The sequence below is a fragment of the Equus caballus genome, chromosome 5, assembly GCF_041296265.1.
Source record: "Equus caballus isolate H_3958 breed thoroughbred chromosome 5, TB-T2T, whole genome shotgun sequence".
In the NCBI taxonomy this organism is placed as follows: Eukaryota; Metazoa; Chordata; class Mammalia; order Perissodactyla; family Equidae; genus Equus; species Equus caballus.
This window is the reverse complement of record NC_091688.1, coordinates 42,722,553-42,737,787: the sequence shown is the minus strand read 5'-3', so window position 1 is coordinate 42,737,787 and position 15,235 is coordinate 42,722,553. Positions and strand designations below refer to the sequence as shown.

At 44.8% G+C, this 15,235-nt stretch overlaps 1 protein-coding gene and 1 long non-coding RNA gene across 3 annotated transcripts in view; one reads left to right on the top strand and one right to left on the bottom strand.

Moving 5' to 3' along the window:
* The window catches only part of LOC102147651 (uncharacterized), a 40,091-nt gene extending 28,829 nt beyond the window's left edge, over nt 1-11,262 (top strand). For both annotated transcript variants that reach the window (XR_011438707.1, XR_011438708.1), the window contains one exon: nt 10,823-11,262. This is a non-coding gene — a long non-coding RNA (uncharacterized lncRNA). The remainder of the gene's footprint in view (nt 1-10,822) is intronic.
* Nucleotides 11,263-13,845: 2,583 nt separating this feature from the next.
* Nucleotides 13,846-15,235, bottom strand: S100A6 (S100 calcium binding protein A6). Its single transcript, NM_001081841.1, has 3 exons — nt 15,205-15,235; nt 14,447-14,605; nt 13,846-14,078 (listed from the first exon to the last, which is right to left on the bottom strand). The coding sequence occupies exons 2-3, from the start codon at nt 14,582-14,584 to the stop codon at nt 13,938-13,940; spliced, it is 279 nt and encodes a 92-aa protein (NP_001075310.1). The 5' UTR covers nt 14,585-14,605; nt 15,205-15,235; the 3' UTR covers nt 13,846-13,937.

Here is a 15,235-nt window from a genome sequence, read left to right as displayed (position 1 = left end):
ACCATCGTATCCAGAATCTTCAATACCCACCTCACACCATGTAGCTTAGAGACAGGGCTTTCAAACATTCCTTTATCCCAAGAAACTCTTTCTTAAAGCCTTATGGGGGAGGTTGATATATGAAAAATATAGACCTCAGGCTCAAACAGGGCAGGGAACCAGGAGACCCCTCATCTGAGCCACCACCCCACCATGAGAAAGTCTCTAAGCCACTTCTGAGGATCCACTGGAGCTCTTGTAGTTCAAAATGCACTGGATCCTATCAGACTGGCCAAAACTTTTCAAAATGATACCGCCTAAGGCTGTCCAGGATGCCAGGAAAGGCTGCTCTCATTTACTACTAATGGGAAGTGTGAATTGTTATTGCTGTATTGGAAAGTAATATAGCAATAGCTATTCAAATTAAATATGCATACGCCCTTCAACCTAGCAGTTTCACTCCTGGGAATCTGTTCTGTAGAAATAAATGCATCAGTCCTTAAGGGTCTGTATACACAAATGTTTGTTCGTCAAGATTATTATTTTTTATAGTGAAAAAATTGGAGTGGTAATTACCCATTACTAGGGAATAGAAAATTGTCAAATAAACTGTGGTGCTTCCATATTGTGGAATAATATACAGCCATTAAAAAGGAGGATTCAGCCACAACTAGAAGGACCCATAACGAAGAATATACAACTATGTACCGGGCAGCTTTGGGGAGAAAAAGGAAAAAATAAAATCTTTAAAAAAAAAAAAAAAGGAGGATTTAGATCTCTACCAGTTGAGTTGAAGGGGTTTTCATGACATATGTTAAATGGATAAAAAATAAAATGAGACAAAAATACATCATGATCCCACTTTTATAATCCAAATTACATTGTACAAATACATCTCTTACGTTCCATCTTACATGGAATTATATTTATACGTAGTGACAACCACAAAGAGAGCTATGGAAGAATGCATTCTAGTATATTGCCGTTGGTTTGACTGTGGGGAAATGAAACTGTGGTGAATTTCTCAGTGCTGCAGTAGAAGCCGGGGCCCCCTGGGACTCTTCACAAACCCTGAGAATTAGGTTTGTAGCCATTTGTGTAGTTAATGCTTATCCAAGAGGATAATAAAACTTCTCTCCCAGAGAGAAGATGAAATGCTCACCAACTGGAGCAGGTCCCTAGGTTAAGCCCTGAGGTGACTGGGAGACCAAAAGCCTATCTCTCTAGCTGTTTACACTTGAAAAGGGATGAATGACGTCTCAGAATGTAGAGACATCTCTAGGACCAGGAGCCAGAGGCTCCAGGGCTGTCTGGTTCCTGGATACATTTTATTTACATTCCAAAGGGTGGGGCTAGGATTCAGGCCCAGGACACTTGCAAGGAGACTCTTTCAGAAGGAGAGGAGGACAGCTTCCAGGAGGACAGACCCTTTCGGAAGGAGACCTTCTTCCCCTTTATAAGAAGAGGAAAATCATTTTTCCTTGTTCTCACCTTTGGATGTTTGGTCCTTGAATAGGACCTGGCCCAAGGTAAGATGTGGGCCAAGGCAACCCTGACACATTGATTATTTACTGTAAGGAAATTAATGAGAAATCTGTCTCTGTCCAGAACACCTCAGGTGTGCATTCAGGATAACATTAATAAAGATAAATATTAAAAACCCAATAGTGAAAGAGAAGAAAGGTGTGATATTGTGATTTATAAGAAATATATCTGTTTGGTCATTCAGATGAACAAAATGTATTTCTCACATATACTTGTTACCAAACCAGGTTCGTTTTTGCCCACCGCCCAGAAAGCCAAACACCAAGACCATGAGACTGCAGCGGAGACAGAGTTTAATCACAAGGCAGCCATGCGAGGAAGCCAGAGCATGAGTCTCAAATCCACTTTCCCAAAAATAGGGACTCAGGGATATTTATGGGATGGGGGGCAAGGTGGTCTGAAAAGTGGGGGGTAGGTGATTGGAGGTGAGGAGAGGTGAGGAGAGGTGAGGTAATTGATGATCTGTGCAAGCGTAGTCAGATTTCATGCCTCTTCATAGAAACCATGTTCACAAAATGGCAGCATTAGCATGATCTGAGGGTGGAGTTTTTAGCCTCTTGACGTCAAAAGGCCGCTTATCCGACATCTGCACAGGCCCAGTTGATGAGTTGGTGATCTCAACCGGCCTGGAGTGGACAAAGGGGTTCTAATTCCTGAAAAACAGCTCGAACATCCATTACCCTGGTGACTCAGGCTCCAGGGAGATGTTATCTATAGGAACCTAGTGGGAGTCAGCATATTGCCTAAACAGTGCAGTTAACAATGGGTGGGTTAAAACAACTAAAGCTATAATCAGTAATTGCAAAAAGGAAAAAAAAGCATTTGTTCCTAGCTACTTAATCATCAATGGCTAACTCTCTGCTGATTTCAATCCCTCTTATTCTTTGGTATTTCTCATTCTTGAGGGATTCTGGGCGAGGACCAATCTAGCCACTTCTTGCTGAATTAGGGCATAGATCTGGGTTAGAGGAATGAAACTGTTTAACATTCCTTTGGAAATAGTCTCTCTTTTTTTTTTTTTAAAGATTGGCACCTGAGCTAACAACTGTTGCCAATCTTTTTTTTCTTTTTTTTTTCCTTCTGCTTTTTCTCCCCAAATCCCCCCAGCACATAGTTGTACATTCTAGTTGTGGGTCCCTCTAGTTGTGGCACATGGTACGCCGCCTCAGCGTGGCCTGATGAGTGGTGCCATGTCCGCGCCCAGGATCCGAACCAGAAAAAACCTGGGCCACTGTAGCGGAGAACTCGAACTTAACCACACGGCCTCGGGGCCGACCTGTGGAAATATTCTCTTGTTCCCAGCTTCATGTTGATGTTTTTGTATTATTAGAATTTTGTATCTTACTCAACATCTAAAACATCTAAAAAGCATATTTTATAATCAAGTGTCTGACCAGAAGGATAAGAAGAATAGACAACCCAAATTTTAACAGTCCCTGAAAAATAGACCTAATCCCAGTGGGGCCTCCATCTGACCCCCAGGTGGGGCCAGACGTCTGGTCTCAGTTCCTGATACTCTTTTGTTTTACTGGATATGCATCAGAGAGCGGAGCAACAACCGATACCCTGATCTTTCAGTTGTCCAGACGATGGCCATCAGCACAGACTCTCTGCCTGGGGCCATCACGTTCCTGAGGAACTCAAAAGAACAAGGTTATCAACTTATAGCTGCTGGGAGGGTCCATAAAAGCTACAGAGCATGTCTGGGTTAGTTAATCGGAAGTCATTCAAAGTTACAATATGGTCTCTTTTCTACAATATGGCTTTCCTTATGTCAACCTTGTGTTGACCAGTATCATACTTGGTCTTCATCCTTGGTTCCTGGCTCACAGCTCCCAAAATCCTTAGAATTTCCTGAGTGATAAGAGCAACGGGACCATCTTTTGTTATAAGATTTGGTCTCTTGTCCTCTGTTCCTGAAAAATGCTTCAGAGCCATAAAGGTGAAATGGGTATCTTATTATTTATAACAAGGCCCTTTCCAGCACAACTGAGTTTATGTCAGTGAGATGATTTTTCGAAAGCACCGCAGGATGGGGGCTGGTTGCCAGGGGAACCGACCAGGCATAGAGGGGTAAGACTGAAGATTTCCAGGGAGGGGAAGGGGACTAGAGGTTGAATCAATCATCAGCGGCCAATGATTTAATCAATCGTGCCTATGTAATGGAGCCTCCATAAAAACCCAAAGGAGGGGATTCAGAGAGCTTCCAGGTTGGTGAACTAGTATGCTCCCACGTACCATGGCCCCAAACTCCGTTAGGGCAGAAGCTCCTTTGTTCAGGACCTCACCCTGTGTATCTCTTTATCTGGCTGTTGATTCATATCCTTTAATATCCTTTGTAATAAATCAGTAATCTAGTGAGTAACTGGGTTTCCAGAGTCCAGTGAGCCACTCTAGCAAATTAATGGAACCCAGGAAGGGGGTTGTGGCAACCTCTGATTTATAGCCAGTTGCTCAGAAGTACAAATGACAATCCAGATTTGCAGCTGGCATCCTGAGTTGGAACGTTCAATCGGAGGTTCCAACCTCTGATCTATAGACAGTTGGTCAGAAGCACAGGTGACGACCTGGCTTGTGACCGGCACCTGAAGTTGGGGGAGGCCAGTCCTGTAGTGCTGAGCTCTTAACCCGTGGAATCTGATGCTATCTCCAGGCAGATAGTGTCAGAATTGAGTTGAATTGTAGGACATCCGGCAGATGTCCAAGAATTGTTTGGTGGCCTGGGGAAACCTCCCCACTCCACACACTGGAATTGGTATGAGAATCCTTTTTATGGGGGCAATTACAGGGGAAAAACAAGAGAGATAGAGAAGAAAGCAAGTAAAAAGAAAAAACTTCAAAAAATAGCACTTTAAAAGATAATACTCCCTTAAAAAGGAAAGAAATTCTAGCACATGCTACTACATGGATGAAACTTGAGGACATTATGCTAAGTGAAATAAGCCAGTCACAAAAAGATAAATAGTGTACGATTCTGCTTCTATGAGGTACCTGCAGTAGTCAAAGCCATAGAGACAGAAAGTCGAGCAGTGGTTGCCAGGGGCTAAGTGGAGGCAGAGTGGGGAGTTGTTGTCTGTTGGGTACAGAGTTTCTGTTTTGCAGGATGAAAAGAGTTCTGGAGATTCGTTGCACAACAACGTGAGCGTACTTAACACCACTGAACTGCACGCTTAAAAACGGTTAACATGGTAAATTTTATGTTATGCATTTTTTTACCACAATAAAAAATAAAAAACAAATTTTGGATGTATCACCAATAAATCAGCATCTATTATATGATCCCATATGTGTAAAATTATATATTTAAAAAGAGATGTATAAAAGGATGTAATCAAACCAATGGTTATTTCATCAAGATGGGATTTCAGATGAGTTTTTTTTCCTTTACATTTTTAAATATTTTCCCATTTTTTTACAATGACCATGTTTATTGATGTAATCTGGGGGGGGGAGTATCTACATTGTGAAAAATAATTATATGAAAAGAAGCATTCAGTTGACAAGTTAGGAAGGAAGCCACTAGCCTACAGGACAATGTCCGGAGCCCGCCTTTTCCCTGGTCCTCCACACAGCCCCGAGCTGCATCTCCAGCCCGATACCTGTGCCTCCCCGGCTCCCTGCCAGGCCAGACTGTTCTACTCACCAACTCTCACCCACAGCCAGACTCTGCTCCTGGGGGTGAATAGGCCAGCTTGCACAGTATCCTATATCCAGTGGCCTTTGTCTGAATATGTGATCCTGGCCAAATTAAGCCACCAAATAACTTTCCCTCTTCGAAATTCTACCACTTCCTCTGCAGAACTAAGGGGAGTCAGGGGTGAGAAGGATCATATTACTGATTTTCAAAAAAGAAAAAAGTATCAAAAACCTTATGTCGATTTTTTTTTAACGAATTTTTAGGAAGAAACCATTCATATAATACGCAAAACTGAGAGTCTCCTTGTTAGAAACTAGGAAGAAGTCCCAGAGCCTGTTTACCAGGCTTCCCCCTTACTCCCTTGGCTACTGTGGGGATCGGATTTTGCCACCCCAAAATATGTCTCTTTGGCTTGATTATTTTTAAGAACAAAAGATTTAGTGGGGCCGGCCCCATGGCCGAGTGATTAAGTTCACACACTCTGCTGCAGTGGTCCACGGTTTCACTGGTTCGGATCCTGGGTGTGGACATGGCACCACTCATGGAGCCACGCTGCAGTGGCGTCCCACATGCCACAACTAGAAGGACCCACAACTATGTCCTGGGGGGTTTGGGGAGAAAAACAAAAAATAAAATCTTTTAAAAAAAAAAGATTCACGAAAAAGAGGAAGATTAGCATAGCTGTGAGCTCAGGGACACTCCTCAAGCAAAAAGAGGAAGATTGGCAACAGATGTTAGCTCAGGATCAATCTTCCTCACCAAAAAAAAAAAAAGATTCGGGAAGAAACTTTGACCTTCCCCCTAACTGCCTAAAAGAATTTCAGATAGAAAGCCCGTTCCAGGAAGGAGTTAATACCATAAGATAATTATAGTATGACATAAACCAGGTGTGATAGACATGGAGGAACCCAGCAAGGGCCATTTGATCAAAGTCTTCACCACCTCTCATTGTCTTTACAAGGCAGGGTCAACTTTTGTTTACCAAACATTTGCTTTTCCATCTCCATGTGAATTGCCTTCCTCCCCTTTGAAGCCCCAAACCACTACCCCCAACATCCTCCTTTGTCTTTAGCTAAAGACAGTATTTAAGGTGGAGGCTTTGGCCCTTTTGGTGAGTTACTCAGTTTTCCTGGGTTTCTCCCGTGTATACAGGTTATAAAGCCTAGTTGGATTTTCTCCTGTTGTTCTGTCTCATGTGAATTTAATTCTTAGAGCAGCCAGAAGGACCTGGAGGGGAAAGGAATAGCTCTTCCTCCCCTACACTGCATGACGTCTCTGGGCCTGCTAAACTGTATGCTGCCTTCATGCAAATGAGAAAAGCGTCTCATCTTCCAGACAGATGCAGCCAGGCACCAAGGTGGCAGCTTGGACAGCTGAGCATGGGCTGAATTTCAGCCCCCACTGACTCCCCTGCCAGGGCTTTTGTGCAGGACACAAATTATTTGACTGTTCTCAGCAGCCCTGCATGGAGTACCTCCAGGGAACACAGCTTTAACACACTGTACTAGAGCACGTCTAACATCTCATCTAACTCTGGTGCACTGCAGTTCTTCAGAGCCTCAGCCTCACTCCGGGGCTGGGGAGTGGTGTTTTGTATTTCTGTGAGATATCTTATTGCAGCTATGAAATCTATTTATTAAAGCCAAGTATCTAACTAAACTGAAAGGACTTCCTCTGCCTCGCTGTGGACAGGGAACCCCCTCAGGGCAGAGAGTGGATTTCCTCCAAGACAACTAAGACAGTGAAGACAGGTCCTGGGACACAGGCCCTCTCTGAGCACATACCTGCTGAATGAAAGAATAAATAATGGCAATACATACTCTGGCCAACTAGAAACAACTCAAATGCTGCATAAAATTTGAAACCCCTTTTTAAATTGTATCAGGGAACAAAGAATTTAGTAAATATTCAGAGGCTAAATCTAAATAAAAATAGGAATCCAGGAAAATGAGAGGAGCTTTGAAGCTGGCTTTTGCCTTAAGGGTATTTGCTAAACTTGATGAAACTGAGCTCCACTTCTGCGGCCCAGGGTTTCACCGGTTTGGATCCTGAGTGCAGACATGGCACCATTCATCAGGCCACGTTGAGGTGGCATCCCACATGCCACAACTAGAAGGACCCACAACTAAAGTATCCAACTATGTACTAGGGGGATTTGGGGAGAAAAAGCAGGAAAAAAAAAGAAGATTGGCAACAGTTGTTAAATCAGGTGCCAATCTTTAAAAAAAAAGTGGAAAAATAGAAAGCATGAAATAAGATGATAGGAATAAAAACAAAGGTATCAGTAATTTCAATATATCTCAATGAACCAAAAGTTCCAGTTAAAAAATAAAGATCATCAGATCAGATTTTTTAAGGCCGTATTTGCTGTTTACAAAAGATATATCCAAAGCAAAAGGATAACGAAAGTTGGCAATAGAAAAATGAAAAATATATGCCATATTATATGCCAAAATACATGCCAAATATTAACCAAAAAAATACCAAAAAACACATGCCAAATATTAACCAAACAAAAGCTGATTGATATAAAATATAATATAACATGCAAAGAGCACTATTAGAGATGAAAATAGTCACCACACATTAATACAAAATTCCCCAAAGATATAATAATTATGACCTTGTTTGCATCTAATACTATAGCCTCAACTATATAAACAAATATTAACAGAATTACAAAAAGAAATTAATAAATTCACGGCCTCAGTGAGATATTTGAACAGACTTCTTTCAGTAACTGAGAAAACAAGCAGACAAAAAAGCCTCAACATGAAAAAAGAAAATAGAGATCCACAGAATACACGTTCTTCTGACGCACCTACACAACTTTTATGAATTGACCTCATGCTAGAGCAAAGCAGAGAAGACATCTTTTAACATGTTTCATAGGATTGATGTCATAAATCCCCTGTTAACTGACCACAATGCAAATAAGTTAAAAATCAATAACAAATGGATATCTAGGAAAAAGACATATGTTTGAAAATTATAATATAGACTTCTAAAAATTACTCATGTGAAGAAAGGAAATCATAATGGAAATAAGAAAAGGCTTAGAACTGAACAATTAAATTATATTTTTATATACATCAATATAACAATATAAATACTCATGCAGTGTGGCTAAAACAGTACTTAGAGGAAAGTGTATAGCCTTAAATTCATATATTAGAAAAGACAGAAGTTTAAAAACAAATGAGTCATCTCAAAATAAACCCAAACAATATTGAAGGAAGAAAATAAAAGCAAGAGCAGAGTTTAATGAAGTAGGAAACAAATATATAATAGAAAGAATTAATAAAGCCAAATTTGGTTTCTCAGAAAAACTAGAAGAAAAAAAGACAATCCTCTGACAATATTATTCAAGGAAAATAAAAAGAAAGGCAAGGCACAAATTAACATTAGGAACCAAAAAATTAGGGAGCATAACTAGAAATGCTTCAAATATATAGATAATAAGACTATAAGATAAATGAGTAACTTTCTATGAATAAATTTTAAAACACAGATGAAATGGGGAGATAAAGCAGGAAAAAAAATAAGATTGGCAACAGTTGTTAGCCCAGGTGCCAATCTTTAAAAAAAAAAAAAAAAGATCAGAAACAAAACAGGAGTGCCACTATCACTTCTATTTAACAAGGTTCTAGAGGTCTTCACCAGTACAATGGGCAAGAAAAATAAATAAAAGTCATAAGGATTAAAAAGGAAAAAGCAAAAATTAGATTATCTGCAGATTGAAATAATTGGCTCTGTAGAAAACCCAAGAGAATCTAAATTATTAGAAATAATAAGAGGGTTTAGCAGTTTCTAAATATAAAATCAATACAAAACAATTACAAAAAGGAAAGAAATCCTGTCACATGCTATAATATGAATGAACCTTGAGGACATGACGAAGTGAAATAAGCCAGTGACAAGAGGCTATACTGTATGGTTCCACCTATATGAGACATCTAAAGTAGTCAAATTCCTACAAACAAAAAGTGGAATAATGGTTGCCAAAAACTAGGAGGAGGAGAAAATGGGAAGTTCTTGTTTAATGGGTACAGATTTTCAGTTTTGCAAGACAAAAAAGTTCTAGAGATCTGTTGTCCAACAACATGAATATACTTAGCACTACTGAACTGTGTACTTAAAAATGATTAAGATGGTAAGTTTTATGTCATATTTTTTACCACAATTAAAAATTTTAGAGCCAGCCCTGACGGCCTTGTGGTTAAAGTTTGGCACACTCCACTTCAGCAGCCTGGGTCCAGTTCCCGGGCACAGAGCCTCACTGCTCATCTGTTAGTAGCCATGCTGGGGCGGTGGCTCACATAGAAGAACTAGAAGGACCTAGAACTAGAATATGCAACTATGTAGTGGGGACTTGAGGAGGGGGAGAAAAAAAGAGACACAGGAAGATTGGCAATAGATGTTAACTCAGGATGAATCTTTCCCAGCAAAAAAAAAAAAAAAAAAGAAATTAAGTATTTTAAAACTCAATTACATTCCTATACCAATAACAATGTATATATTTTTTAAACATGCCATTTGCAACAACGTCAACAAATTGTACAATTAGGTGTTTTTATGGCAAAAATGATAACATGTTATTCAAAGACATTAAAGAAAACCTAAATAAATGGAAAAATAAACCATGTTGATGGACTGGAAGATTCAATATTCTCCACAAGTTGATCTATAGAATTAATGCTATGTCAATCAAAATCCCAACAAGTTGTTTCGTGGAATTTAACAAGCTCACTCTAAAGTGTCTATTTTAAAATAGGAGGCCAAGATACCCCTGAAAACAAAGAGCAAGCTGGGAGATTTGCCTTACCAGATATTAAGGATTATTACAAAAATATAACAATTAAGATGGCACTGTATTGGCCTAGAAATAGATCAGTCAATCGATAGAACAGAAAAGAGAGCTCAGAAACAGACCCACGCACACATTTATTATACACCACATTGCAGAGTGGTGGAGAAGGAAAGGAACTTTTAATACATTTTTCTGGAACAATTGTTTATGTGGAAAACAGATTTGACTTCTTCATCACACTATATACAAATACATGGTATTATTCCAACCATATAAAACTCACCACTATCAAAAACCATACATTGTTTACAGATGAAAATATATGTAGTAAAAATTATTAAGGAAAGAAATGAGAAAACTCAATGATCAAACAGTGGTTCCACTAAGAAGGAAGGAGATGGGATGGGGAAGACAACCCAGGGGGTTGAAAGGTAATGATCATGTTCATTTCTGAGACTCAGTGGGTCTTGTGTCATTATTCTTCATCTTAGATGCATTCCATAAATCATCCTGGAATACTCTGAATACGTAATTAAAAAATGTAAGGGAAAAAGATGGAGAAGAAATGGCCGCAGTATGGGTGATAAGAATAGCACTAGTGAACCGGGCAGGGGATGGGGAGTGCCCAGTTGTGGTCCCAGCTCCTTCTTAACTTATAGTTTGCCCTGAGTAGAGGCACTTTCTTCCCTGTAACTTAGTCTTCACCTGTTGAATGGGATCAGTAACACACACTACACATAAATCTTCCAAGGATCAAAAAGACAATGGATCTGAAAGTGCCTTGTGAAAGTAAAAGTGCTATACAAACGGAAAGCAGCATTGTTCTTGACAATTTCATGTTTGCTTGGCAGAGAACAAACAGCTACACCTGTGACTCAGCCCTAAACTCCTCTTACGGGAGACGCTCCGGACACAGAAAAGGGCTGTGGTGCCGCCGCTTCAGCCTCACGGCCATCACGGTGGCTAGATTGGAGGATTAATGTCAGTTATGCACGGAGAGGGCGAAAATGAGCCTCAGCAGGGAGACCTGGGGAACACAGAGCCACGCCTACTGTCCAGCCTGCAGGTGAACTGGACCTCCTGGATCAACCTCAGCAAAGGGACAGGACGTGAAGCCCCCAGCTTACCTCTGAACCTCTCCGTCTCCTCTGAGCCCAAACTACTGCTCCACAGAGTGAGCTCAAAGGGCTCACTTCCAACTTTCCTCGGTTGGAGGCAAATGCAATAAAAATGTGCAGTCTGTGCCCCTCTCCACACCCACTTACACCCTTTGACAGCTGCACTCACCAGATTCCAGTGCAAATACTGCCTCCTCCCACCACCCGCTCGGCAAAAAAGAAAACCCTTTAAAGTCATACCCTCAGAGCAAACAAAAGATTTGCTATTTGTTTGGGGTTTTGTTTTCTTTTTTAAATCCATGTTCCTGTTCCCCTCCACTACTGTGGAGAAGCAGAAGCAGAAGGACACACCTGTTTATTTAGCAGGTGGACTGAGAATGTTTGTTGATCCTCTTCAGCCTCCTGGCCTGCCTGCCCACCCACCGGAGCTCCCTGGAAGCTCATGCTGACTGCCTTGCCTGCGCAGCCCCTCCCAGCGGCAGCAGGTCTTCACCCACTGAAACGACTCCTCCTCCCTCTTTGTACCAAGGTCTTCTCCCCGCTGAAAGCAGGGGAGGGGAGAGGCAGGGGTTCCGATTCTCTTTGTCTCTGCAAACCCCTCCCCTTCATTGACTTGCTCATCACAGGTGTGTCTCAGGTGAAGTTGAGTTGCTTTTTTGGGATTTGATTGCTAGGAGCAAAAATATCCCCTTGCTGACATTCCCTGGGTGTCCACGTCCTGTATCCCTCCTCATAGGAAGGGCTCCCTGATGACCAGGGCTGTGGTACCACCACCATCAGCTCCTCCCCAGGAATTCAAGAAAACCAACCCAGACTTCCTGCTCTCTGCCCACGCAAGGGTGCTCACTCCACACCCCAAATTGCCAGCCACTGCGGGGCCAGGAAGGTACTTTTCCAGAGGAAGTGGAATAGAGCCAAGGCTTGCATGTGGCTGTGCAGACGGGCAGCTGGAGTTCTGAGTCCTTCCTGCTCCCCAACAGTGCCAGTGCCTATGCCCTGTGGGGCAGCGGAGGCAACTAGAGAAGGAGGAACTCCAAAGGCGATGCTTCCAGCCCTCTGGGGACTGTGCGCACATCCCCACCCTACGGAGGAAGAAGACGACTTAATTCCACACATTTGGGCCTTCAGGGAAGAGGGGCGGTGAGTAAGAGGGGAAAGAAGATGTGACCTCCCTCTGAGGTTCCTACAGAGGAACTTGCCTGGCTCAGACTAGGCCCGGAGGGGAGAGAACTGTAAGGGATGCCCCACTGCCCTGAGACAGTTCACCCCCTTGCACCCCACCTTCCCTGCCCAAAAACACTAATACAAACAATGGACTCAGACAATTAGTCATCTTCCCTGCAGGGGGCTGACAGCCAGTCTTGGCTCCAATGGGATAACTGGGGTGATTCATTCTGCTGAGGCTGCAGGGATGGCCTGGCTCAATATTGACTGAAAGGCTTGAAGCTGTGGTGGGCCCAGCCCCAGGGACCCCCACCTGGCCCCATTCACGAGCACCCCGTGATTCACATGTTCATGCAGCTGCCAGCTCTTCAGACCACCACCCTCAACACAAAGAACCCTGTCCCTGAATGCAGGAACAGACTCCTAAAGCGTGCCTCCCGCCTTTGACTGGGGCCCAGGCAGCGCGGTGAACTCAGCCATACCGCACCCTCGGTGGTCTCACGTGGAATGCTCCCCCCAGGCTTTGGGCATGCCAGCTGTGCCTTCTCTGCCCCCACTTCGATGTGGTGAGAAAGTGGACTAGCCTTGCCCCATGGCCCTTCCATCCTTCCCCTCTCACCACATTCAAAGTTAAAACACGTCTTTGTCTTGGGAGACCCCGCTAGGACTCTCTCTGCCCCAATCTGGACCCATCATAGCCTGGCTCAAGCATCATTTCCTTCTCCAAGCCCAGCCCAGAACGCTCTTTCCTGGAGACCACTGAGTCTTCCTTTAAGATGACTTCATCCAGAAGGGGCATCTTTTCTAATTCACAGAATGGCAGCTTATGAGCTAACAGCGGCCTTCGCAGGGTCGGTCCACCATCGTGTGGACCCTCTGTGAGGAAAAAAACAACTTTGTTTTCCAGAGATGCTGCCTCGGCATTTCACAGTGGGATAACCCTGCTCATGCTCAGCCAGAGTCTGGACACTTAGATAAGGACTTGAGTTTAGGATTCCCGCCATAAGTTCCCGCTTTACTTTTCCCAGAGCACCTTTACAATAACCACTTAGAGTGAAGCCCTCAAAAAGTGAATGACCTCCACCCCATTCACCTTCTAAGTAATAGGTTCCTGCTACCCTGCTCTCTATTTCAGGCTCACTTGTGACCCCGGACAGAGGACTGCCCTTCCCCCAGCTCATCGCGCCCCCTTACTTCTGGGATCTGTAAGTAATAATAAATCTAGTGACTCTACTTCCTTTGTGGCGGTGTATTGAAACTGTGCCTTCAATCAAAACGACCCCTGTGGGTTTCACCTCCCTGAAATAGGACCAGGATGCTGAGGGAGCTACCTGCTGCCCCCTTGTGGGTGGCTTGCTCCTCCTCAGTCAGCAGGTCATAATGTGCACATTCTTAATTCAACACACCAGCTCTGGCTTCTCAACACACCCTCCCACCAGCTCCCTCCCCCCGCCCCACCCCCCGCCCCACCCCCACCCCCGGTGAGTCACTGAGTCACTCCGGGAGGTGACTGTGAGCAAACCGTCTCATGGCTGGTGCAGCACCAAAGAGAAGAGGAAACAGAAATCATTGGGCAGCCAGGACACAGGGGTAGATTCGACCAAAAAGAATATTTATTGTACAATTAACAACCACTGGATTTGACTCAGACAAGCCCACTAGAGTGTGTCTCCACTTTGCCAACTTAACTGCAGGCCTTGAGGACTTCATTGTATATCATAGCCAAAGCCCCAAGGAAGGTGACATATTCCTGGAAGTTCACCACCTGGTCCTTGTTCTGGTCCAGGTCATCCAACAGCTTTGCAATTTCCGAGTCCTCCAGCTCCTAACGTGTTAGAATGGGAAATCCAGACTCAGTGGTGACAAGACCCCTGGGTCCTCTCCCTTCCTCCTCCCAGGCAGCCCTCTCTCAGATAAGTGGCTCTGTGCTCACTTGTCACCAAAGCCCCAAGTCCACTTTGGGTTCACTTGGCTTTACTGGTCTGCTCCTGCTCCTGACTCTGGGGAGTGAAAACCAGGCTGAGAGGACCCCCTACCCCCTCAGGGGAGTGGACCAATGGGCTCAGTGAGCATGTGGACCAGGGCCCCAGAAGGTGGGTAGATGTGAGTCAGATGCCCCGGCTCCTCCCCCTCTCCTAATCCTGCTTCTACAGGGCCAGGGGTGGGATGACCAGCCTGGGGAGGCTCACTCACAGCGCCAATGGTGAGCTCCTTCTGGATCAGCTCCTTCAGCTCACCCTTGCTCAAGGTGTTCTTGTCGCCCTCCCTGCTGGAGTACTTGTGGAAGATAGCCACGAGGAGGCTGATGGCCTGATCCAGGGGGCACGCCATGGCTGAAGGCTGGACTCAGAGCTGGGGGCAGAGGGGCTGGTCAGCAGGGGCTTCCCACTCACCCAACACCCCAGGAGCTCTGTCCCCTTCTCCTCGAACCCACGCACTCCTTTTGTCTGCCTGCCTGAACCACCCAGCCTCAGGCACACACAGGTGGCCTCAGGAGACAACCCAGGGCTTGAAGGGGAGCGAGTGGGCAAACTCTAGGTTCAGGAGATCAGCGGCCTGAGGGGGACACGAGGAGAGGTGGTGCAAGGATCCTAAAGAGCAAATAGGGCCACCGCTGAGAACTCCAGGGGTTCCAGGAGAAGTTGGGGAGGATGGGGGGCGGGGAGGTGGAGGCAGGACAACCAGCCCCACACACAGCCTCACAAGACCACAGCTGCGGCGTTGACACACCCAGGCCACACCCTCCCGCGCCCCAGCAGAGCGCGGGGAGCCGCCCCGCCGCACGCCCAGCCCGGGGCTGGCCCGCCGCTCCCGACCCTCCCGCCGGCCCAGGGGCTCGCAGACGCCGCAGCGGGATCCCGGCGCCGCCCGCAGAGTCCGCAGCAGCCCCCCGGGGGCAGGCGGCGGCTGGGCGAAGGCGGGGGCGCCGGGCCGCGCTGGCGAGAACTCACCCGGGGCCGCAGCGAAGCGCAGACGGAGCGG